Source organism: Coptis chinensis, chromosome 9, assembly GCF_015680905.1.
Source record: "Coptis chinensis isolate HL-2020 chromosome 9, ASM1568090v1, whole genome shotgun sequence".
NCBI lineage: Eukaryota > Viridiplantae > Streptophyta > Magnoliopsida > Ranunculales > Ranunculaceae > Coptis > Coptis chinensis.
Window position 1 is genome coordinate 79,609,613 of NC_141464.1, and position 26,078 is coordinate 79,635,690.

General features: G+C 37.3%; 3 protein-coding genes and 1 long non-coding RNA gene across 5 annotated transcripts; 1 reads left to right on the forward strand and 3 right to left on the reverse strand.

Annotated features, from left to right (window-relative positions):
* Positions 1-224: 224 nt before the first annotated feature.
* LOC147478457 (phytochrome E-like) lies at positions 225-3,089 on the reverse strand. Its single transcript, XM_086582941.1, is given in 3 exon segments — positions 225-702; positions 704-971; positions 1,146-3,089. Coding segments are annotated over 3 exon segments (2,526 nt in total). The 5' UTR covers positions 3,073-3,089; the 3' UTR covers positions 225-371.
* Positions 3,090-3,568: 479 nt separating this feature from the next.
* On the reverse strand, positions 3,569-8,355 carry LOC147478458 (serine hydroxymethyltransferase 3, chloroplastic-like). 2 transcript variants are annotated; one of them, XM_086582943.1, is made up of 12 exons: positions 8,227-8,355; positions 7,770-8,022; positions 7,308-7,503; positions 7,040-7,214; positions 6,804-6,921; positions 6,597-6,709; positions 6,378-6,500; positions 5,030-5,134; positions 4,807-4,893; positions 4,603-4,710; positions 4,137-4,209; positions 3,569-4,044 (listed from the first exon to the last, which is right to left on the reverse strand). In XM_086582943.1, exons 2-12 carry the CDS (start codon positions 7,984-7,986, stop codon positions 3,770-3,772), a joined length of 1,590 nt encoding a protein of 529 aa, XP_086439069.1. In that variant the 5' UTR covers positions 7,987-8,022; positions 8,227-8,355; the 3' UTR covers positions 3,569-3,769. The 2 variants fall into 2 exon arrangements, with proteins under 2 accessions (XP_086439069.1, XP_086439068.1); XM_086582942.1 differs by having other exon boundaries at positions 7,308-7,515.
* A 157-nt stretch (positions 8,356-8,512) lies between these two features.
* On the forward strand, positions 8,513-9,850 carry LOC147478459 (uncharacterized). Its single transcript, XR_015208845.1, has 2 exons — positions 8,513-8,809; positions 8,979-9,850. It is a non-coding gene; the product is annotated as an uncharacterized LOC147478459 (long non-coding RNA).
* On the reverse strand, positions 9,007-14,186 carry LOC147478460 (uncharacterized). Its single transcript, XM_086584189.1, has 10 exons — positions 14,011-14,186; positions 13,635-13,927; positions 13,071-13,209; positions 12,095-12,216; positions 11,739-11,942; positions 11,353-11,412; positions 10,625-10,763; positions 10,420-10,538; positions 9,893-10,117; positions 9,007-9,354 (listed from the first exon to the last, which is right to left on the reverse strand). Exons 1-10 carry the CDS (start codon positions 14,165-14,167, stop codon positions 9,160-9,162), a joined length of 1,653 nt encoding a protein of 550 aa, XP_086440315.1. The 5' UTR covers positions 14,168-14,186; the 3' UTR covers positions 9,007-9,159.
* Between the last annotated feature and the right edge of the window lie 11,892 nt (positions 14,187-26,078).

Below are 26,078 nucleotides of genomic sequence, written 5' to 3' on the forward strand. Positions count from 1 at the left end.
CAATTAAACCTACCACGGGAAACGAATTAGAGACGTGAATTGAATCATATAAGAAAATTTGCGACTACACAGAAGGATTTGTATGATATGAGCATCAGGAACAAAGTTTGGGAGCAACACGTACACTTAATTACAATACATACATAAAACCATGTACAATGAGACATACAGGACACAATTGCATTAAAAGTGAAACTAGTAGGAGAAGCATCACAAGTTTACAAACATTACAAGTAAAACCAACTAGTTAGAGAGTGGAGACTTAATTACTTATCTTATATATTTCTGAATTCGTGGCTTTGATTACTTGAAACATGAACACTCTTCAGAATTTAGTCTAAACTGAAATCCCCTTGGACGCAATTTTCTTCTCATGACGAATGTATTCCAAATTCTCGAGTCTTCAAAAGCAATTCATCCCAAGTAATGTCTGCACAATTTGCAAAAAAGCAAAAGCAACCAACAGTGTTTCCCTTCATGTCAATCCTCTTATTTGTTGTCAACATGGCGTCGACATATGTATCTTCCTTACTGAAGAAAGCGAATCGGAGCTTTTCATTCTCTTGGTTGCACTGTGTTTGATACAACAAAACCATAAGTTTGATAACATCATCTGGAGTTTTCATTCGGCACAATCCACCAAAGATTTCCCCGGGAATCATCATTCCAATTACTTCACTACTTTTCCAACCGGTTAGCTGAACATCGAGCATTCTCATCTGTGGCGAATAAGGGTGGAATCAATGGATTTAGACTTTGTGTATTAATAGCTTTGTAATCCTCTTGCAAGTGCATAAACTTAGCCTTGAGAATTTCCACTTCAGTGACATCTCGACCTACAAAGCACACACCAGTAACATTGTTTGCGTAATCTTTGCATGAGCATGCATTGGCCACGATGAACACAGACTCGTTTGGTTGTTTCTTTCCTAGAGTCTTCAACCTCAAACCAACATTATCGTCCTCCTCACCTACAAATCAAATTCACATGAACAATCATGGCTTTAAAGATCGAAGGCATGAAAGAGAATTGTTCAACACCTCAAAGTAAATGACGAAATAGTTAAGCAGAAACAGATTTGTCAAATGTTATTACATTCTACATTGCTAGAAGGGCCCTGGTTATTTTCGTAGGAACAACATACCTTGTAAAGCACGAGACAAACAATTTCCGAAATCTCCGCGAGATTCCTCATGAACCAGCTCATAGACCAGTGATCTCCCAACTGCTTCGCTTGCAGGTAAGCCTGTTAGTTCAGCAACTTTTAAATTCCACCTATTGATGTTCCCATTTAAATCAACTGCCAGAATTGGTGCTATAGCTGTATCGATCATTCTAGTCATTTCATTCGTCAGCAAACCAGTCTGATAAGCACGGATTGTCATTTTAGCACCATCATTATCTATATCTTGGAACGAGCCCTGCAGGGTAAGCTGTAGCAAACGAATAGTATTCATTTCCCATGACTTCCAAGGGACACTCTTATTCTTGACCACTTCAAGAAAAGCCTGGAATGAAGATCTTGGGTGCATTCTTTTACCATCATCCTTATCCTTCTTATGGTTGTTAGCTCCTCCCCATTTGATTTCTTTCTCAGTTTCAGATCTAAACCAAAATAAGAAGTTTTTTGCTGCAATCCTTGCTGCCGCCACGCCACATACAGCATCACCAAGTGTAGATGCATGGGGGTAACCAACATCAGTTAAACTATCTGTACTCCACACAGTTAAATCTTTGTCATATGCAAGCAACCATTCTGTTATATCTGTTAGCTGTAGTTCACTAGGCGTCACACCCAACATTCGATAAACCCCTCCATAGCAAAATGCAGCCCCATTACAATTCACAAGGTCCATGATACTTGGGGACTTGGTCACTATCCCAAATGGATCTTCCTTGAGGACCATATCAGACATCATGGTTTTAGTCTTAAGAATCTTCTTCTCTGCTGCGTGTAATGCCAATTGAAATGCAATACTTAACTGCAACCCAAATGCCTGCATCATGAATTCGCAAGCATGACGAATCGGATATGGAATGTAACGAGGGCTAACATGGTGGCAAGAAACCAATCCCCATAGCTTCATTATATTATTCTCATTGACCATGATTGCCATCACTAGTGTACCAACGGAGCCCATATTAGCCATGTACTCTGCGTGACAACCATGGGGTGCTCTGAGGGTTGAATTGACCAAGACAAGAGGTCGTTCCAACTCGACACTCCGAATGACTCTAACCGGATTTGCTCGACAATTGCATATCAACCTCATACGATTCTTCTTGAACAAGAAACGAGCAGCTTGAGGGATATCTATAGCTGGATAATGCAAGCCCAAGTATGGTTCCAAGTCATTCCTCCTTTTCTCGGACACCACCTCACCATGTTCATCCTCATGGAACTTATAAATCATGACCCTGTCATACCCAGTAAGCTCTTTGACATTTTCCACAACTGTATCATACAATGCATCAATATCTGACCCAGGAAGTGACTGCAACCGCGATATTGCTTGGAGTGCAAGCTTTTGCAACCGTATGGCTCCATCAATAGTAAAAGCAGGGTCACCTTGTATAGCTGGCTCAAAATCAATCAGAATTCCCACATCAATCCTATGAAGTATGGCAAGAAATGGTGTTTGGGTACTTTCGGAAACGACCCAAACTGGATTTGCAAGCGAAAGATCTTGGTAAGAAGCAGCTTTAGTCAAAGACGAGGCAGAATGCTCGGTAAAGAATATTCGTGCATCAAAGCCAAGCAAGCACTCAAACTGTGTAGACTTTACTGAAGTATTTAGACCCAACAAATCAGTTGAGTTTTCACTGTAAGCTAAGATTCTAAAACAAGGCTCTTCAATAGCAAACAAACACCCAAAGGACTGAATATAACCACCTCTTTGCATTTTCGATAAATAAGCAGTAATTTGTTCCCCAGATAGTGATGATTTCACTGATTCTGTGTAGTTAAATGAGTTGCATGGATCTTCCTTGGAGTGTTCAAACTCATCAGAGAGCTTTGCATCTGCATTATATTGAGCAACTGCGAGTTTACTCTTGTTGGGGTTGTTCATGTTGATTAATTGTTGTTTAGCACTCTCAATGTTTAGCATTCCGTTTTATACACTTCACTTCAGTGTTCAGTCTCTGTCTCTTTGTTTCTGAACCGACTAAGAACGCAGAAATAAACTTATATAAGCTTTGCCTCTTTAGAACTTGAAGAGTTTATGTGCATATTCATGTCGTTTAGTCTTGATTCATAGACTAAACTTTGGAGTTTTGGTTGCGATTCTCCAGCTAAGTTGATGGTATTACATGTAGGGGAATCATCACATTTATCCTCTTGTTGTGCGAACACATAATAACAACAAAACCACCGACGAACCAATACCGAACAACTAACAAGTAATCAAAGATAAACTCATAAACCACACAAGAATGCAAGAGACCAATATTTAAATTCACGTGCACGAGGATTCAGGCAAAATTTGATGTGTACGTTGTGCGTCACCCACTCACCCCAAAACTAACAGTAGATAATTACTAGATTTTGCATGGACACAAGGAAAATATAAAAAAATATAAAATGTATTGATACATGTTAAGAAGATTTTGATCCATTTCTCTGAACACATTGGTCTTTTATCCTAGAAAGGATATAGGGAAAGATACTTTGCGTAAAGTACAGATTTAACACTTTGAGTAACAAAAACCACTTATATTCCAGACAAAGGAAACTGTGGGGGGTGGTCTAGAACTTCAACTCTCCATTTATATTCCAGGCAAAGGAAACTGTGTGGTGAAAGCTTCAACTCTTCTTTGTAGATCAGAAATACGATCATTTAAGTAGAAGTCTGGAGATCCAATTGAATTTATAAAATCTTGAAGCTTTGACCCTTTAGTAGACTTCTTTGCTTCAAGAGCAATTTGTATTCCCTCGTGAATGAAGTCTGCAATTGCTATAAATTCCTTTTCTGTAAATTTCCTAGTAGTCATCGCAGGTGTTCCAATACGAATGCCCCCAGGGATTTGTGCACTTTTGTCGCCTTCGAAACAAAATCATGAAAAACAACCAAAATGAGAGAGTAACTAATGAAGGAATGAGAGAAAGAGAGACATCTCAAACAGGCAGGCTCACCAGGCACTGAGTTTTTGTTGAGAGTGATTGATGCCATGTCTAAAATTTTCTCGGCTCGAGCACCATCCATACCCTTTCACAGAAAAAGAACATTCATGAACATCAGCCAATGGCAAAAGAAGACAGAGGGTGATAAAAGTACCAAAAGGCAAGTGATCAAGATGGACATAAGACTTGGATTGCAGTGTATCTATGGTCACATGAAACTTTGGCAGGCGAACATACATATATCTCGATCTAAATCAAGTGAAAATGCAACCTACAGTATAAAATTTTGACTACTACTCGAGTAAAAAGGATTTGATTTTAGAAGTGTAAAAGAAATAACGCCCGTGTTCAGAAACAAATGGCTAAGCCATTGTTCAGAACTGATAAACTCAACTGACTATCAGGGAGGGTCAAGAAACAAGACGAGTTCTGCATTGCACTATATTAGGAAACCCGGAAAGAGAATACAGCTGCTTACCAATGGCCTAAGATCCACCAGAACCAAGTGATTATCACTCCCACCAGAAACTAGTTCATAACCCAGCTCTATCAATCGACTGGCAAGAGCTTTGCAATTAGAAACAACCTGAATTTACAACCAGCAAACAGAAAATGAGCTCACTATATTTAAATAGGTAGAAGACTAGCAGCAAGTATGCTAAGCTCGAGGTGATGAGCATACCTGGTTCTGATAGGCTTTAAACTCTGGGGATTGAGCATGTTTCAAACATACTGCCAGTCCTCCAATTGTGTGGTTATGCGGACCTCCCTGTTTTAAATATGTTATGTCGGGCTCTTTTCAGGAGAAGAATGAAGTAACAAATAAAAAAACTCGACATCTATGTACACATCAAGAGTAATCTAATAGGTGAGATTACTGAGGAAAGATGTGCGATTCTTCTGACCTGTAAGCCAGGGAAAACTGCATTATTAATGGAAGATTCCAGATCAACTCCTAGAACAGTGTCTTTCTTGAAGAAGATCATGCCACCTCTAGGACCTCGTAATGACTGTAAGAAGATATTGGGAGAAAAAACAATTATAACATCTCTTTATATCAGGCTATTCATGAAATAATTGTCAAGGAAAAAACAGAGGTCTAACAAACAAACTGACGTAAGTCATGTAGTCAGGAACTCAGGATAAGAATTCCACATGGTGTTTTTACCCTAATCATGAGATGATTCCAAATTTGCAAACTTCCAACATGCTTCGATATTAGACATCAAGATTCAGTACGAGCCGATGTTTTGTGAGGATAACAATGGTGACAATGCCATCTTTAACAAAAAATACCATCCCTTCACTCATCTTCATGAGGGGCCCATCAAGGAGTGTCAGAAGGGTATTACACTGATCTTATGCATAAATCTGATATATTTCTTCTATTATTATTTTTATTGGCCTGTTTTTAATGAGATCAGTAACTTGGTAATGCTGGCGGGGTTGAATCCAGACCTCTGGTATAATCACCCAAAGAATTTACCAACTAAGCACCTGCATCTGATATTCTTATTAGCAATAGTATACTTTCGAATTGCACAACAAGCATGTTTTTACATATGAGGAACTAAAGTAACAATTTAAACTACCATTAGCCCAACACTAAGGATAAGCATGGATCTCATAAGTTGTAAATTGGGTTATTGGGGTGATGTTTATTTATCACATTGTGCAATACCCATCTGGCCATCTCATACTGCACAAGGAGTAAAAGAAACTTTGCAATATCCTGGAAATCTCCTCTGTTGTTTATGCATAATGTGTTTAACTGGAACAATAATGGAACAAGTAAAATATATCCACTTCATCACATATAAGAGCAGCAACTTTAAGAGAAGGCTACCAAAACCACAAATCCTCCCAAATGGAATATACTTCCATTACAAATAGAGTTAGGCATATTTGAGTTTTGAGAAGAAGGAAGAGTTGATTTGAAGGTGCAGATGTGGGGAAAAAATTTCAAACTCATACCTTCAATCTCAAAGCATATAAACAGCTAATTCTGAAAGCATCAACTCATATCTTAAGCATTATCAACGGAACTTAAACAATAACATGACGCACAAATAAATTAGACTCAAAAGTTGCACTCCTATGGAAAACGACAAGAAAAGATAAATTTTTCTGCAAATTTTATATATTTTTATCTATTATTATTATTATTATTTTAAAATCCCTAAATGTAGGAAGAATTAGAGCAAAAGACTAGAGCACAAGATTTAAGTACAATAAAAATATTTCAATTGATACCTTGTGTGTTGTTGTAGTTACGACATCACAGTACTCAAAGGGGTTAGCAACCACAGAAGCAGCAACCAGTCCACTAATGTGAGCCATATCCATCATCAGAAAAGCACCTACAGCATCTGCTATCTTCCAAAGCATAACAAATATGCATATTGAAGTTAACATACAAAACTCTAGTCACTCGTAAATACTCAATTTTAGAAGCAGAACCAGTATATATACCTTTCTCACACGAGGATAATCAAAATCTCGAGGGTATGCACTAGCACCAACAATCATGAGCTTCGGTCGAAAAAGAATGGCTGTTTTCTCAAGCATTTCATAGTCAATTAGGCCTGTATTCAGTCAATTAACAAGTTTTCTATTAACAACTCGTCCCAAGCAGTATCACCAGGCGATCTCTGACAATCACAAATTAAAATACAGTACCTGTAGATTCATCAAGCCTATAAGGCATAGATTCAAAATATTTAGAAGTGGCAGATACTCGTCTTTTAAGAGTCATGAATCCATGAGACAAATGCCCTCCATGTGGTAGATCCAAACCCTAACAATCAGAACTTAGAATGGATTCATTCACAAAAAAAGTATCCAATTACCCTAAACTAACTACAATGCAATGAATATAGATAGTAAAGCTAAAAGAGCCAGATGCATGAACTTACCATGATTCGGTCGTGGGGACTAAGAAGTGCAGTGTAAACTGCAAAGTTAGCAGGAGACCCAGATAAGGGTTGAACATTGACACCCCATTTTTTTCCATCCAAGTGATATGCAGACAACGCTCTCTGTTGACAAAGTGTCTCCAACTCATCAATGTATTCATTGCCACCATAGTACCTATACCACTTCCATAAAAATCAGTATTTGTTTTTTATAAGCCAGAAGGCTGAAGCGCATTATTAATGAAGGGAATTTAATCTCCAGTTTTACCTTTTACCAGGCAGACCTTCAGAATATTTGTTTGTCAGACAAGAGCCAACTGCTTCCATAACTGCTCGAGATGTGAAGTTTTCTGAAGCAATGAGCTCTAAACTTTTGAACTGTCGTTGCTTTTCCTTGCCAATTAACGAATGCACTTCTGGGTCTACTTCAGCCAGATCATAATCAACAAAACCGTTCTCATCCCCTGTTGAACAGTCTATGAAGTTTGTTAACCAATAAGCTAGGTTCCGAATGTACGTGACAGTTACTATATTTCTCAATGCAGTGACCAACTACCATTTTTCACTTTTTAATTGAGCAAAACAGATGGATTCTTGCAAAGTGGCATTGGCAGCTATCAAACATATCTCTAATGTAAGGTGATATTATTGCGTAAAACGAACAAATGCAGTTATCTGACAATGATAAAGAGGCCTAACTTATTGTTAAAGCTCAAATAACTAACAATACCTTCAAACTCTGGAATAGGTACCGATGCAGAAGACGATGGTCTACCAGTAACCAAGCTCCCTTTAATATAAGAAGCTTTACAAGGCTTCACAAAATCAACCTTTACTTGAAACGACAATTCACCATTGATATTCCCCTTAAAAGGAAAGGCAGAACCTTTTGTCCAAATGGGCTGTTGAACAGCACCAGTAACAGCAGCCCCACTATAAGCATGCATTATTCTTACTCCTTCTAGGTACAGCTTCAAAACTTTCTGTAACAACCAACAAACACAAAGCAATACAAATGACATTATAATATGAACAAACCTTCTCTGGGCTTGTTTCAAAATTACTTAAAAACCACTCAAATGAATATAAAGACACAAACTTTCCCCTTCTATATGCAAAACTTATACTATAAAACAATGGTTCGGGAAGAAATGAAACATAAACAGAGATAAAAAGAGAGAGTATACCTGTAACGCTTGGTTGCCAAACAAGGAAAGTTTGTCAAAACCAGAAAAGAGGATGAAGCTAGAAGAACACTGCGGTTTTAAAGCCTCCTATAAATCCCTACTACGGTTGAAATATTTCGATATTTCGTTTGATATCTCGTTCGGAAATTAGGATTGCATTTTACTGTTTTACCCTCTAATTGTCAGTCTGACTTTTCGATATATCAGTGAGATATCAGTATGTGAAATATGGATGGCTTTGAAAACTGATGAAGACAAGTGGCCAAGTGTAGTGGAGTGCAGGTACTGGTGCATGGTAAAAAAATGTTAACATGCATGCATGATGGTTATTATATTTGCCGTTGTTTCCAACGACAGATTTGTAGCTAGTACGATGAAGACAAAAATTTTGGTATATCATTTTTCCAAACTTAAAGTTGTTACATTGTAGGCTTGGAAGAGAAAATGTGTTTTAATCTAGGAGACCAACTAAAGAAGGGAATACATGTGATAAGAAAGAAGAAAAGAAATGGGGATGCAGAAGAACAAGGCTTGTTACTCAAGGAGATAGAGCGATGGAAGAAACGAAGGGAGATGAATCAAGGTGACAATGCTTCACAAATGTCTGAGTCTCCAAATACCCGTTTTTGATGTTCTTTTTTATCACATCTCTAATATCTTTATTCCCACTTTCACAATGTTTAATGCATATCACAAGTTCTCCTGCAATAAGATAAGTTTGTTTGTTCTGACTCTTATACATTTTCTTTCAGTTAGCTCTTGTAGAAAGAGACACGACTCTTAACCATGTGGAATACACTGATAATAATTTTATTAACTTGTGGCAAAAAGAATGGAGTATGTCCACCTTCAGTTAATTTACAGCACAGGCAAAATCAAGAAAAAAGAAAGTAAGGATAATATACAGCACTTGCACAGGGAGCAATTTCAAAGCTATTTTCCAATACAAAATTTGCTAAAGATGTTGGACAAGACTTCTTCAGAGATATCTTCTCCGCTTATTTGCGCAAGAGCCAAGGCAGCTTCCCTCAAATCGATAGTCCAAAAATCCAGAGGCATCTCCTCTTCTATAGATGACTTCAACCTCATTAGAGCTTCCTTTGTTCGTACGAGCTGTTCAAATTGTCTCTGTCGACTCGTCAGCACAACAACACAACACAACACAATTACACAAATCAGTATAAGCTTCAAACATTAGCTCAAAAGTCGGTTCAGTATATATTCCCGACATAAAAGTAGAAAAGTAGTACATCCCTACATGTGTACAGTACAGATGCAAATCAGCTAGGGCATTTCTTCAGTCTGTACTCTGTAGTAGTAGGGTGATGCTAGCTGTCCCCTATATTGAAATATGGACATATGGTATCTCTTCTTGGTCCATTTACTATTGCGTATGTTATAAACTAATACAGAAAAATGTTTTGGCACAGGTAATACCAATGTCGGTTGAGATCATGTCCTGCTGATTGTATTATGTGATTATGTGGCTGGTTAGCAATTTCCTGTACTATTCACATATCCATCGTCCTTATCATTTAGGCGTACTCCTAATGTATACCAAATTGGTAGCTAGGGTGTTCCAAGTGTTCCACAATTTAAAATGAATACTGAGCAAAACTAATGAAAAATACAGAAAAGGCTTAACACCATATGGATATAGAATAACCTGGTTTACAGCCCAACGACGCCCTCCTGCTGGAATGCGGTCAAGTCCTGCAATCTCTATTAGTGCAGACTCCAAATCAGGTATACCCTGACCATTGACAGCACATGTTAAGACATGCTTATTGAAAGGAGTGACAACCCTTTCAATAGTTTCAACCGACTCAGATGGAGCGCAGTCTATCTTGTTAATTACAAGAATCATTGGTGCAGAAGAACCTGTAATCTCCTGCATTTTCACAAAGAACCAAATCAACATGTGCGGATTACCAATTCATTCACATATATCGCCAGTTATTTAAAAGCAGAGTAATAAGATGCATATTCTATTTCATATATGAAGTAAGTAATATGTAAGGGAAACACAAACAAGAAAAAGATGATGTGTATAGCTTTATCTGGTAGTGTCCATTACTCCAGGCTCCATCAATATAATTTATTCAATCAATATATAAAGGTAGCTAAGTTCATTCAATAAAAATAAACAAGCAAACTAGGTAGGCAAAGAGAGGACAGGTGATTTCCACAAACCTGATTAACTTGAATGCGCTCAAGAAGTTCAGCATCATCAGAAGTCCACCCATCCATAGCACTTACAGTCATAATAATCACATCAGCACCCATTGCAACTGCTTCTGATCTCTCCACACCTACATCATAGTAAAATCGTAACATTAAGAAAAGATATGCCGTTCATAATAAGATAACTTATCTACAAATACAGAACAGTCATTACCTATCTTCTCAACGATATCTTCAGTTTCCCTGATACCTGCAGTATCAAGAAGAGTGATAGGAATACCATGAACATTAATGCTGGCTTCAACTACATCCCTCGTGGTTCCTGCGATTTCAGTAACTATTGCTTTCTCACTCTGCATGCTAAAAGGAAACATAGCATGATTAAGATGCATGCGGCATTCAACAATAATAAAAAGAATGGGTTAACTGGCATTAACCTCCTCCCCCTAGATGGGAAATTAGGGTCTCCCCTCCAAACACACGGTCAACTTGGGCTGACCATTAATTTTCAAGTCAAGCAACTGAAAATGACACCACAGCCCTCACCGTTTTCTTGTTGAAAACGTTCAATTTTACGTAGGTGTTTGTCTACATTTTAAATTAGCAAATATAAAAAACAGTCCTTAGGCGTTTGGGTACTTTGGTTCCCATATCTTGTAATGGTTTTTTCTGACATGTGAGCTTGCCACTTGAGGCCCCTAGGTATGTTCCTAGTGTGTTGCTATGAAGACCTTGGGGAGCACGACATACTTGAGACTGCTTTCCTATATGTTGAAACTGAGTTTTGTCGATTCAGGATTGAAATGAAAGAACCAAAGCATAGTGAAGCTAGTCAGCATGACTATATTATGTACAACATTAGCTCATTGATCATGAACAAGCAAACATGAATAAAATATCAACACAGGAAATAATTATGGTAGATCAAATTCTTAAACCTACTTTGCTCCATGCATTGAGCAGGCTGGACTTCCCAACATTTGGCCGGCCAACAATTGCTATCTGCAAAAGAAACTTCCTCATAAATGCTTGGACTTGAGTTAAAACCTAAAATAATCCTTGTAACTGTAGTGCATACAACAAAGTACTCAGATGGTGACAATAAACAGATATCTCAGAAAAATATATAAAACGGTCAAGCCAACATAGAAGTTTATTACGTTCAGAGAGAGACACTAAATTATCTTCTTTTTTAAAAAAAATTTAGTGGTAGAGAATAGAGATTATCGACTTTATACATCCTAGTCTCAATGCAAGTGATCTCCTGGCCTTAACTATTAAGAAAACAAAAGCAAGAACATTCAGACATCTCCAAAAAAATATCATACCTGTAATCCCGATTGTAGAAGCTTATCGTAGTTTGCAGTCTCCAAGGCTTTTTCAACATCTAGACACATGCCATGTATCATATCCATCAAAGAGTGGGAGTCTAATGAAGGCATCTCGTCATCAAAATCCAAACGAGCTTCAATCTCTGTTAGCAACTCAATGCACTGCCTCCTTAATGATTTGACTAAAGCCGAGAACCCTCCCTGTTAAAGAAAATATATTAATTAAGTCTCAGTATTAGAAGTTTACTAAGTATCTTCGAACCAAAATGATCACCAACGGTTCCATATATAGGAAAATGATCTATCCCCAAAACACAATGTCTCTTTGGAATATGAGTATAAAGATAGCACACCTGAATTCCGGCTAGTGCTGCATCGGCAGCAGCCACAGATTTTGCTGAAATAAGTTTTTCGATGTTTTCAGCTTGGGAGAGGTCCAGACGCCCATTTAGAAAAGCACGGAGAGTGAACTCGCCTGAAAGAAAGAGAGACATTGGTGTGATAGGGAATATAACATTTCTAGCAGCTAACATCAAATTTTGAATAAGAAAGGCAGACAGTATCTTTAGTTCGTTACACATTATAAGTTTATAACATACAAGTGGCAGATACACTCAGAGGAAGTTAGCTGCTGCGGAATTAGCAGGAGTGTTATAAACTTTTGATACCTCAACCAGTGTTTCCATGGCGAGAGTGATGATGCAATCTATTATTATGATGTGACAGAAATCTCCATTCACATCCTACTTGTTTTCCCTAAGGGATTACGTTGCCGAGTAGGCCACTTTTTATCATCGGTTTGCGGATTTGAAATTTTATTTTTGAGAATCCAAATATAAATCTTCATGCATATCAAAAACCTACTGGACGTCACCACAATCATTTTTCTTTTTCTTCCTTTATAATTCCAGATTTCCAAGTAAGTAGATCACAGATCCAAATTTAAAACTTTCTCAGAAGAAATCTGCCGAAAACACTATATACAATAAAACTCTAGTTCAGCTTATATTCAAGATCACTCCTATGATTACTCTATTTTGAAGGAGTTGAGTTGAGCTCCAGAAAAGGGATGTCAATATTGTCCTGGGGAACATAAGTATTGTCCTGATGATTTGCTAGAGATAGGTAACATACCCCAATGTAATTCTACTCAAACTTCCCTAAATGCAGATGTAAACATAAAAGACCTGGATCCACCTAATGCAGCTTTTTGTAGATTTATTTACTTTTCCGTTTTAAAAGTAATAACATTTCTCCTTATTCTTATTAAAAACAAACTATCACAACTATTTCCAAACTTTTGAAAGCAAAGTGTAAAACAAAACCAACCTGGTTCTGCAAGCCTAGCCCCAGCTTCTAAGCAAGCTCTTAGAACTCGCCGCAGACATACATCATTCCCATGACACTGAAGTTCCACCACATCCTCTCTTGTGTAAGATCTTGGCGCCAACATTGGTACTGCTAAAACCTAAAATGAAAACAGAGTAAACCATTCCATACATTCTCCTCGCCCACACAAAATAAAATTGCAGAATTCATCAAACTGATTGCAAAGAAATTCCATTTCACACACAAACTTCATTTCTAAGTCTGACTTACTGAACTTTCCTTCAAAATAAGATAGCTATATATATAGCCTACTTGGTACCCAACATGTATCGTGTTTCCGTACATTACAGTGTCATAAGCAACTTTCTGCTAATTGTATATTTACTAAAACAAACCACACGTGTTATATTCTTTTCATCTTATAAATCTATCAATCTTCCACATTAAAGCCCAAAAATGGACAATAACATTAACAATGGAAACTTAAACAACTAACACATATTCACAGTTCACATGCTTTCTATGCAATTCTATACATTAAAAAAGCTTGTATAGTAATACTACCTCATCAACAACATTCCCACCACGGTCCAAAACCACACCATACTCCACAAAATGGCTTCTAGGCCTCCAACAACTTGTTCCCAAGCTTTTTTTCCTCTTCCCCATTGGTCGAAAAACACGAGTAGCGACATCCACAGCTGAAGGACCAGATAATCTAACAATGCCCACTGCACCAGGCTGAGTACCCAATGAAGTAACAATAGCAGCTATAGTACTACTTGAACTCTCAGTGGGCACTTGTTTAATTGGTTGAAAACCCATTTTTTCACTTTTTGAAGTCAGTGAAGCTTCATCTGCAATAAGAATGAAGGCGTTAGTAGTGAAAAAGAGTTAAAGAAGTGATTTTTAAGTGAAATATAGGAGAACAAAAAGATACCCTTTGGAGTGAAATGAAGTTTTGAGGATGGAGAATGATTGAAGAGTTGAGAGAAGGGTTTTGGGTTTAAGAAGAAGAGAGTGAGATGAGAAGGTTTTTTTGGTTGTTTTGAAGTGAAGTTGAAAATGAGGTGACGGAAAGCAGGGAGAAGTGCCATTTTTGAGGTTCAGTCTTGTTTTTTGTCACTTGTTGAGTTTTTTTTTTTAAGTAGAAAGAGGAAGAGATAAGTTGTTGGACCTTGGGCTTGAAAAAGCCCAATAAAAGTTTAAGTAGTCTGGGCCGACATTGGGCTAAAAACCCACATTCAATAATAACCAGGATAATTGCATTAAATCAAATGTGAATGCAATCCAATAAATATTTTTTTTAATCATATACCAACTAGGGGTGGGCAATGGGCCGGGTCGGGCTAGCCCGGCCCTAAACATTTAAAGCCCTTCAAATATTAGGTAATTGTCGGGTCGCCCTCCTAAAGTCATCATAGGGTCGGGGTCGGGCGGTCATCAAAGTCTAAACCTCAAGCCCTTACTCTACCCTAAGCCCTCTTTAAAAGATTTTAGGGCTTTTTAAGTAGGGCTTTTATATATTTTCTTTTTTACTACATCAGTTTTAAAACTCATTTATATTACAAAAATGTACATAATAATCTACAAACTCAAAAGTCCAACCAATCTAAGAATAATCATGTATAAGTCAAAAATTTAAAATGACATCCACAATCTAATGAATCAAGTACATCGAGAGTTCGAATTTGTTCTTCCTCAGACTCAAACCTCACTAAAATTACATTTTAAATTGAAATACATAGACAAATAATTATATTATCATTTTAAAGGAAGAAAGAATAGATATAAAGAAGAAAACATAATAGTTTTGGTTAAAGGGGTCACTAAGTTGTTAAACTATTTGTAATATCATAAATTATTTCTATAATAGATTCAAACAAATATAATATTACCTTTCTTCTAATTTAAAAGTGATTCAAGCTTTGTATATGGAAACGAAAATATTGGCTTTTGAATAAGTGATGGAGAAAGGTTTGAGATTACAAATGTCATTTTTCCGACAAAGGTTGTTTTTGGTTTTAATGTTACAAATGTCCGCTCAGATTTTGCTTTAATGGTGTGGAAGGAAATCTTTAGTTTTAGACTTGGCTTGGATGTGAATAAAAATATAATTTATAAGAAATAAGTGAGAAAAGAAATTGAGAATAATAAGTTATGGACTTTGACTTGATGATCAAAGGAATAAAGTTTTATTTTTATTAAATTTAGTGCTCATTGTTTTCACTTTTAAGTTGAGTTTTTGTTATATAAGATAAGTTATTGGAAGTACCTTTGGGTGTAAGTGATAAATTACAAAGAACAATGTTATTTTAATTGAAAATATTTAACAAAGAGTTGGAATGGACAATTTATGGTATGTGTATTTATAGTAAAAGTGTGAAACTTGGGGCTTGGTTAGGGCTTTGGTTAAGGTCGGTTAATGAGGGTTTAAATTAGGGTCGCCCTATGTTTTAGAATCTTAGCCCTAGCCCTCTACTTATAAGGCATTAGAAGTAACCCTAAACTCTGTGAGGGGCTTTTATAGGGCTTTTTAGGGTCTGGGTCGGTCGTAGGGTTAGGTCGTTAGGGCCAAATTCCCACCCCTAATACCAACAGTCATCAAACGTCATTTAGCAGCCAACTCTAGAAACTAAAACTAAATACACCTTAGGATTTAAAAAACAAAAAAGTAACACGTCCAACAAAACATCTCAAAATTTACAAAATCTCTATGTTATTTGTCTCATGTAAAGGATGAGCAGTCCTAAATTTGTTAGTGTATTTTGACTTCCAGTTATGTCATTATATCACAATGACTATTTGTACACAAATACTCAATAATTCATGATAATTAAGTAGTTTTATTTTTGGTATACAACAAATTGCATTAGCTAGAACCAATCGTGAAACCAACGCAAGTTTAGCCTCAAGAAAACACCACAACGTACTCCATCCATTTACTCAAGTTTTTTTTCTTAAAATTTTGTTAGTCTAGAAAACCTTAAATTCTATTGTTTAATATATAATTTAAATCTTTTAGGGTTTTAGACTTTTGTTTGATGTAATGTTAAATCCAATTATTTGTACTCATTTTCTTTTATTAGCTCAAAAAGTCCCAGCTAATTTATTTTTATTAATTTGTATATATTTTAAGTCTTTTAAGATTGTAGGATTGTGTTTGATGTTATCCTCAAACCACTTAATTGTTTTTACTTTTTTTTTTTTTCCAAATTCAATTAGTTTTGAAAACTCAAATTTTTGTTATTACTTCATATAGATTTGTAGTCTTTCACGATTTTAGGGTTTTGTTGGATGCAATGCCAACACCAATCATTTTTTTTTCAGAATTTTTTTCGTTAAATTTTATAGGTTTGGAAAACCATAAATTTTTCATTACTTCGTGTATAGATTTTAAATCTTTAATGAGTTTAGGGTTTTGTTTGGTGTAATGCTAACTGGATCAGCCCATCATTCTTTTTTGCTAAATTATATTACAAAAAACATGAGAAAATATCTCATCTTGGAGTACATCACCAGGAATCACAAACATAGAAGGGTTAGTTCACGAACTCATCTCAAACTCCTGCGTGTTCTCCAAATTTCAACATGTAAACTTTTCCTGCGCTTGGGCGGGATGTATAAGATATAGATAATGGACGTGGAAGACAATAAGAATAATGTTTACACAACCATATCGAGTACCGTCAATCGCTACTGGAGGTGGGTTATGTACGTCCAAATAAAGCCTAAATATGACCTACAATAAATTAAATAGTTAAAAAAAGTTAACGATTTAGAGTGCAACTAAAATAAAGGCAGTTCTAATTGAATACAATCAACAAAAGAATATTTAATATTTAATATGACTCACTATTAAAAGAAAATTGAATATTTAATATGACTCGCTATTAAAAGAGTCGAGCCTAGGCATAAGTAGCACAAACATCTAGGTCTTCAATTAGTGGGATAAACATAGTGTGAACACTAGCATTTCCACTATCTTTAAATAGGTAGACCCAATCAAGTATAAAATATATGCACGCGGTGTACTCATCAATCCATCTTCTGCTCTCCCAAGCTTTACCGGATTAAATAAATCACGCAACCATCTCAACCTCACGAGACTTCCGTGAAGGTCTTGACTACCCACTAGGGGTGTCAAAATGGCCCTCAAACCCTTAGCCCGCCCGCCCCGACTTGGCCCATGGGTCGAAAAAACCCTCAAAATGAGGCCCTCACACATTCGTGGGCTGGGCCGACCCGGCCCTCAAGCCTTTGAGGGGAGGGTATGGGCCTAGACTTCGAAACTTAATCCCTCCTTTAAGCCCGGCCCTCATTAGACCCTTAACATTTATTACATATATTTTAATAAAAAAATTTACAATATATTTCATTTTAACATTAATATGCTAAAAATCACTTAAAAAAACGTTTATCTATTAAGTTTGCCAATTTTATAATTTCATTATAATATTTTATGAAATGAATTTAACTGATCTTAATTGACTAATACAATTTTAACAAGTTTTTTTAGTAGTTTGAAGGTTTAATTGTGAAGTGCATTCGATTTTATCATTTTTAACTAATGTTTCTAAATTTATTTTGTAAATCAAATGTATAACATAGTATCCGGCCCTCATGTTTGGCCCTCAAGCCCGGCCCTTCAAGCCCTCTCGAGAAGGTTGAGAGGCGGATAAAGGCTTCGAGATTTAAACATTGGCCCGACCCAACCCGGCCCTTGAAGTAAATGAGGGTAGGGCTGGCCCGGCCCTCAAAGCATGAGGGTTTCATTGTTTAAGGGCCGGGCCAGCCTGGCCCAGCCCATTTGACACCACTACTACCCACTCGTGGGGCTTTACCTAAAGCTCTCATTAGAACGTAAGAGTGCAAGAGTTAAAGTGAAGTAAGAGTGCAAGAGATCTGCTTCTCTATTATCATAAAATGAGTTTGTTAAAGATACTGCACCTAGTATTGGTCCTTATTTCTTCAACCATTTTCACAATGTCAACCCTCAACTTTTCATATCATGTCAATTGTCAAATCTTTCCGTGCAGTATTACCTAATTATAGATTCATTTGACAGTTTCTATGTGTCTATAGTGTGTCTAAGAGTACTTGTGTTGTTATTTGTATAGAAGTATGTAAACCGTGCAACGTATCAGTTTTTTCCAAGTCTTTAAACCTGTCGCTCTAACATCTCTCGGGTAGTATAATTTTTTGAATTTTAGTTATAATTTAAAACATGTGAAGTGCTATAATTGCAAAGAAAATGGACATTACGTAAGTAATTGTCCTCACCCGAAGAAAGATAACAAGAAAAATGGTAAGAAGAAAGGTAAGGCTAATGTTGAGGCAAGTTTTGCTTAGGGCTCTGAAGTGGAAGATGTGAGTTTTTGTGTGTCCACACAAAACTATATGGCCGACAGGTAGATTCTTGATTCCGGGTGTTCCTACCATATGTGTCCGAATAGAAAGTAATTTATTTCTTATGAGAGCATTGATGGTGGTTCCGTTTTGAAGGGTAATGACCATGCGTGCAAGACGGTTGGGATTGGAACTATATGAGTTAAGATGCATGATGGTGTTGTGAGGACTTTAAATGATGTAAGATATGTTCCTGAGCTAAATAAAAATCTTATCTCTCTTGGTACCTTGAATTCCAAAGGCCACAAGTTTGTGGGGGAAGGTGGAGTCCTCAAGATTGTTAGTGGCTCTTTAGTTGGTATGAAAGGTCAAAGACATGGAACTTTGTATACTTTAATGGGTAGTATGATGACAGACAATGTAGCAGTGGGTGCATGTAGTGATGATTCTAAGTATACTAAGATATGGCATATGCGTTTAGGGCATATGAGTGAACGGGGTTTGTCTGAGTTGTGCAAGCGAAGGTTCTTGAAGGACTTGAAGAAGCCAAACATGGGATTCTGTGAGCACTCTGTCTATATGGGAAATAGTGTCGAGTCAAGTTCAGTTATAGCAAGCACAAGACGGCGGGCATCCTTGATTATGTGCATACGGATGTATGGGGACCCTCTAGAGTGGCTTCAAAAGGAGGTAACCGTTATTATGTCTAATTCATTGATGATCATACTCGCTATGTGTAGGTGTATATGATGAAAATGAAAGATAAAGTGTTTGAGATATTTAAGAAGTGGAAGGCAAGGGTTGAGAATCGCACAGATAGGAAGGTGAAAACTCTAGGATCTGACAATGGTACTGAGTATACCTATGGGTCTTTCCAAGAGTTTTGTGCGCAACAGAGCATTGCTAGACACTGGACAGTCAGGGGCACGCCTCAGCAGAATGGGATAGCAAAGAGGATGAATAGAACCTTGCTTGAAAGAGCGAGATGTTTGTTGTCTAATATTAGTCTAGGCAAAGAGTATTGGGCAGATGCCGTATCCATGGCATGTTACCTATATAATAGGTCACCAATTCCAGCTATAGATTGTAAGACGCCTTATGAGGTGTGGTCATGTAACCCAGCTGATTATAGTATTTTGCGAGTGTTTGGATTAACTGTTTACTACCATGTGAAGGAGAGCAAGCTAGATCTTAGAGCTAAGAAGGCAATATTCTTGGGCTTCGCAAATGAGGTAAAGGGATTCTATAGTTAAATGTTCACAGGCTTATTTTTCTTCAAAGACGTGTATAGACCAGAAATGAGATCTAATCCCTTCCTAAAGGCAACTATGGCGAGGGTCTTATCGACGTTGTCAACATATAATTGAACCTCGTTGAATCTTTTGGTGAAATCCCTGATCGGTACGCCGTCTTTCTGAATCTTAGTGCCAAACAGTGCATCATCAATCTTAGTGTAAGGCCAGTTGCAACTGAATTTCGTAATAAAATTGATGGATAACTCTTTAAACTCGTGAATGTTGTCCCTAGGTAGCTTCGTGTACTAGATGAGTGCCAAGTCTGTCAAACTTGAAGCAAAATACCGGCACAAATAATGATCTTCCTTAATTAGAAAGACCCACCATAGCTTGACGATAACCGAGCACATGAGAGACCGGATCTCTTTTGACATTAAATTTAGAGAACTTCAATGGTTTATAATCATGGCCGGGGGATGTATCCGCTCATAACAAGCCGTGAAAAAGGAGTTCCAATGTCTCCCTCGATTGCTGACTGAATGACTGACTCATTCATTTTGGTTGGTTTCGAACCTCGTAGTTCCTCTAATATTTGCGCCTTGAGCTATGCAAGAGTAGTTGGTTCATGAGTTGGAGTTCTCTCGTTGTTGTACCTCGGACTTGGACTCTCGTAGTTCTCATCTTGATGATAACGAGGTTCAAGTTCCCAAGATCGAGTGAAGGAGTTTTCAAAACTGGATCGGGAAACTGAGGGACTCTGAGGCAATGAAGGTTCCTTTCGAACTGAAAGTCTTCTTCGTACCGAGGGGGACCTTGTGAGTTGTGGATTTTGGGCAAACATATCTAGACATCCCTCCGCAGTACCTCGAGAACTTGAATACCAAGAGAAGTTAATTCCGTGTGAACTCGAGCATCGGGTTGGATCAAATTCCGGATTATAATCCAAATCTAGTTGGTCACTATGGTACTCAATGGAGTAAGGGATATGGGGCACAGGGACGTTACCCTCACCATGGTCGAGACTTAGTGGCCGGAACTGCCCCTTCGAGTTTCCATTAGTAGGCAACACCATTGGAGGTGAACAACTGATACACATAAAAACAGTTAAACACTAATATTAATGTTAACAACACTAATACGTAATATTACCATTTTTATGTTATCAATTATATTTCCTTACTCTCTTAAATAGATTCATGCAATATAGATAAGAGTATGGATTCGTTCTACTATTAACTTTCAAGACTTAAACAAATTCAATTGAACAAACACAAAGAACAATGGTGAGAGTAATGATTTGAATAAGAAATTAACTTATTATGATGATACTACGAATTTATACTAAATTAACTAACAATATAATGATGTGAATTTTTTATACTACCATTCCCAACACAAGAACAATAAGAACATGTCATTATGGAATGAATAACAACTACTTATTAATCTAACGAACAATAAGAACAATGATTCAAAATGAATTTAAATTGAATTTAAAACAACTAAATATAACTAAGAATTGAATCAATAATCTAAATTGAAATGAAGAACTAATACTTTATTCTAAAAACTAAATATGATTCTAAACTAACTAGTTGAATGTAAAAACTAGATCTAGATCTAAAAAACTATCTCTAATGGCTCCCTTCTAACCTAACTAACCATGACTTAAGAGTTAAGTCTTGTCTTCTGTAAAGGAGGAGACCAGATCCACATTTTCATGCATGGGATGAGGAGTTATGTTTTGGGCCGGAAAATCGAGCCCAAAACCCAATTTCTTCAGTCCACAGAGCCCGTTTCAGTTGGCTTTGACTTCAGCAGACTTTTCGTCTACTTTTGCTCCTCTGATTGGGTCAAGACTTAGACCATTGGAAAGCTCTTTCCGAGACGGTCGTTTTGATATAAGGTAGGCCCAATTCTGAGGCCTGAGTCCAAAGATATGGTATTTGGAAGTTCTGCTGACTTGTGCACTGTTTCTGCCCGCGTTGACTTTTCAGCTTTTGACCGGGCTTTACAAAGGCTTTGTCTCCTTGAATCTTGGCCTTTAATCACAGAACTTCTTAGCAACCAACTCTTGCCCTTTTATCTCGCCAAAGTGGCACATTTCTACACATAATTGACTTTAATGCCTGAAATACATAAAAACACGTAATCAGTATTAACTCTTATTTATTACTCGCATAATTGGTCTAAAAGTATGATTGTTAAGGGGTTAAAACTACAGTTTTGGGCTCTTATCAATGACCCTTCTTCATGTGGTAGTAGTCTTGAAAAAAAAATGCAAACGAGCCTCCTGTCGACCACACTCGGCCATCACAACATCCATGATGGCTAGGTTGGTTATGACAGATTAGGAAGTATCGTTGTTGGGCTCATCTTCTTCACGCCCTTCCCCAAAATGACGAGCTCCTCTATGTTTAGATTGTCTTTAAGCAATAACATGTCGGTTATTGATCTCATTATTCCCCTCATTATCTTGATTCGCGTTGGCTTTTGTAGTAACCATGATTTTGAATCAAAGTGGAGATATTTTTTTTAAAGAACAAAAAACCCAAGAAAAAATGGTGGGCAGGAGAACCTAGAACTGAAAAAATTTCGACCAAGAAATCAAATCAATTATGTATGGTTCCCCATAGACGGCGCCAATTGTGTGATGATTTTTCCTAATATAGAAACACAAATATTTTGTTGATGATCAAAGAACAATAAGAAGTATTGGATCATGAAGAAGAAGAGATCTAGATGATGATGAGTTGAACCACGTTCTTTAATGGCTGCCTATGCATCCTGTGAAGAGGAATCAAACTCAAAACATAGTTCAACTATTCTATTTATAAGAATTGATTAGGTTTCCCATAATTACTTGTGAATTAAGTAATTAATGTTTAACTAGGAAACAATCTCTTGTTAAGTCTTATCCAGACTCTTCTAGAAGTTCATGTTTCCCAAGTCAATAAGTCTCTTTTATTGACTTGAACAATAAAGAAACATGTTCAGGTTCAGATTGGGATTGGGAGTTGGAGTTCCAAACTTAGCAGTTCCGGATTTGGTGTTCCTAGTCAGGAGTTGGTTCTCCGAGCCTACAACTCCAACCAGTTCCAAACCTTCAGTTCTCCGAGCCTACTACTCTAACCAATTCCGAACTACCTCTTCTTATTTCACTTCCGAACCTAGGAAATGAAAGGACATGGACTTGAAGTGTATTCTGGTACTTTCTATCCACACCAAGACTATATCCGAGCCTTAAGAAGATGTTGCCACGTGTTACATATTTATTTGCTAAAATATGTACGCACAGGTTTAACTATCACACCTTTGTCGATTGTATCCTGCACAAGAGTTTAATAAATTTTGTTTCCAACTGAGCTGCATTGAAGGATAAAAGTGAAAAGTGAAATGTGACATTGATTATTGTTTCTAGATAAGTAGAATGACTTTTATTTTTATTCAAAGTATTATTATTCATGGTAGTTTTTCTTAACCAACAATATGTATCACTCAATTTGGATGTGAAGGTCATCTGACAGCCAACTCCGACGTGTACGGTTTTGGAGTAGTTCTCTTAGAAATGTTATGTGGGAGACGGACGAGCTGTTGACAGGAACCGACCTTCTTTGGAGCGCAACCTGGTAGATTGGGCCAAGCCTTATCTAAAGTAAACCCGAAAAATTGTTCGTGTTTTGGACATCCATCTTAAAGGTCAGTATTCACTGGGAGATGCTAAAAAATAGCTAACATCGCCTTGCAATGCACATCCAATGAAGCAAAGCACAGACCAAAGATGGATGAGGTTGTAAAAGCACTGGAAGAACTTCAGGTTTCCATATATGAAACTCACCCAAAATGATCCTGGCCTGAATCATTAAACTCATTTAACTGATCGTACAAAGTGTTGGAAATGTGAATGAATTTGTGTCCTCATGGGTTTGAACCCATGACCTTTTGTATCTATTACACTCTAATGTGGGGGGCTTTAGTCCCATTTTGTTACTAAACTTAAGACTCTTAAGTTTATATTGGTTGTGTCCTTATGGAGGGATAGTGTAGAGATATAAGGAGGTGCTCGCCACACAAGGCCTCCTTGGTTTGGGGGCTCTCGGGGAGGTGGGAGCTCCAGAAAACCTTAGTGCTGCGTGTGCCCACACGCGTCCAGCAGGGGGTGCAAATCCACCCAATTGGGCTTTCGTGGAGTGCGAGTAATGGACTTGTTTTTATGAATCTTTTGATCTTCTTTCCAAAACTAAAACCGCTTAACCGTTTCAAAATCTTTCCTTCTTGATTCGAGTCAAAACAAATCAATGCTTTTTTTTTGGGCATTAAAAAATCGGAGTCGCGGACTCTGCTTTGAGTCGCGAAAGTGTCGGATCTATAAAACAAAAGTCTCTCTTGTTTATCAAAAAGTCAACACGCCTTTTGTTCTTCAAATCAAAACCTCGTGCGAGTATCTTTGAGAGTTTCTCTTGGCGAAAGGTCATTAGCTGGTGACACGCTCGTCCATTGTTGTATCCTGGGAGACGTACGCTTGAGGCAAGGCAAAGAACCATACCGGGCGGCGTTTTTAGTCTTAAGGAAATTGTGCGAGCACAATCCTCGATGATAAGTTTTACTTGCTTTATTATTACTGTTTTTTCTATACTAGTTATTACAATCTTAAGACGAAAAAAGCGATCCGCTATTATCTAGTATTGTGCTCATTTGTTTAATATCTTGCTAAGATGGAGAAACCTAGTGGTAAGTCCGTCAAGCCCCAAATTTTTTGATGGCAGAAATTTTAAAATTACCGCGGATGAAAATGAGATTTTATCCGACTACTCTCTGGCCGGGTTGAATGGATTTCGATTGAGAAACCCATCTACAATGAAAATGAAGATGAACCCGGTCGCTTAAATTGGTGTGGACAGATGGGAAAAGAAAAGATTATTTATGTCGAAATTATATACTTGATTGTCTTTCCCTTGATTTGTATGATGTTTATCTTTGTGTAATCATCGCTACTGAGAATTGTGGAATTTGCTTGATAAGAAGTATGCTCTCTGCGAAGATCACGAGGTTCTAAGAAGTTTCTTGTAGGAAAGTTTCTGGAATTCAAGATGGAAGATGGGAAATCTGTTGTTTCTCAAGTGGAGGAGCTGCAAATAATTATTCATGAGATTTTGCAGGAAGGTTATAAAATCTGCAAAGGCTTCCAGGTTGCTTCCATCATTGAGAAACTCCCTTCCTCGTGGAAGGAGTACAAAAACAGTCTCAAACATAAGAAGAAAGAGATGACACTAGAAGATCTGATCGTCAACCTTCGGATCGAGGAGGATAACAGGAAGGCTGAAATCAATGTGGAGACTTCAGAAATGAAGGCTAAGGCTAACCTGGTTGAAGGTAACGCTGCTAGTTCTTCTAAGTCTAAATCAACTAAATTCCCCGTCAAAAAGAAACCATATGCGAACAAGAATAAAAGTCCCACCTCACTTTAAAAGAAACCTTACAATCCTAAAATTCATTTGCTATATGTGCGGATCTCGAGGTCATATAGCCCGATCAGAAATTCAAAAAGGTCCGAATGATGGGAAGAAAGACAAGGCACAAGCAAATGTAGTTCAGGATGGTAACTTTTCTGGCGTAGTTCTTGAGGTTAACTTGGTGAGTAAACATGATGGACCGGGTGGGTAGACACTCGGGGCTACTAAACACATCCGTGGCACTAAAAGTGCATTTCGTCCTTCACTCCTCCGGGAGAAGGAGAAAGTCCGCTCATGGGTAACTCATCTGCTTCTAGAGTTGAAGGAAAAGGGACCTTAATTTGAAGTTCACTTAAAATGTTCTTAATTTGAAGGATGTTCTTTATGTTCCTGATATTAGGAAAAATATGGTTTCTGGTTCCCTTTTAAGTAAGAAGGGGTTCAAACTTGTCTTTGAGTCAGACAAATTTGTTCTGACTAAGGGGGGAACCTTTGTGGGTAAAGGTTATCTAGATGAAGGCTTGTTTAAGCTCAATGTAACTGATTTTGAATTTAATAAAGCATCTACTTCTTCTTATATGGTTAAGTCATTTGATCTGTGGCATAGTAGACTTGGACACGTTAATAATGTTTCAATTAAAAAAATGATGCATCTAGGTAACATATCCAAGAATACTATTTCTGAAAATAAGAGATGTGAAGTATGTGTAGAATCTAAATATGCTAGGAAACCTTTCAAAAAGGTAGAAAGAAACACTGAGTTGTTGGCATTGATTCACACTGACTTATGTGATCTTAAAGGTTACATGACTAGAGGAGGTAATAAATATTTTGTTACATTCATTGATGATGCTTCACGTTTACATCATGTTTATCTTCTTAAGAGTAAGGATGATAGCTTAGCTAAATTTATTTCCTTTAAAACTGAAGTTGAGAACCAGTTAGACAAGAAAATAAAAATAGTTAGGTCT

Bases quoted from the DNA above. Each gene is read 5' to 3' on its own strand.
- LOC147478458 (XM_086582942.1), bottom strand. From the start codon at position 7,986: ATGCATGCTTATAGTGGGGCTGCTGTTACTGGTGCTGTTCAACAGCCC. The intron at 7,215-7,307 runs GTAAAACTGGAG...GAAGTGGTATAG, and splicing joins GAAGGTCTGCCTGGTAAAAG to GTACTATGGTGGCAATGAAT. The intron at 4,711-4,806 runs GTATGCTCATCA...TTGTAAATTCAG, and splicing joins TTAAAGCCTATCAGAACCAG to GTTGTTTCTAATTGCAAAGC.
- LOC147478460 (XM_086584189.1), bottom strand. From the start codon at position 14,167: ATGGCACTTCTCCCTGCTTTCCGTCACCTCATTTTCAACTTCACTTCA. The intron at 13,210-13,634 runs GTAGTATTACTA...TTTTCATTTTAG, and splicing joins GTGGGAATGTTGTTGATGAG to GTTTTAGCAGTACCAATGTT. The intron at 9,355-9,892 runs GTTATTCTATAT...ACGAGTCGACAG, and splicing joins GTCGTTGGGCTGTAAACCAG to AGACAATTTGAACAGCTCGT.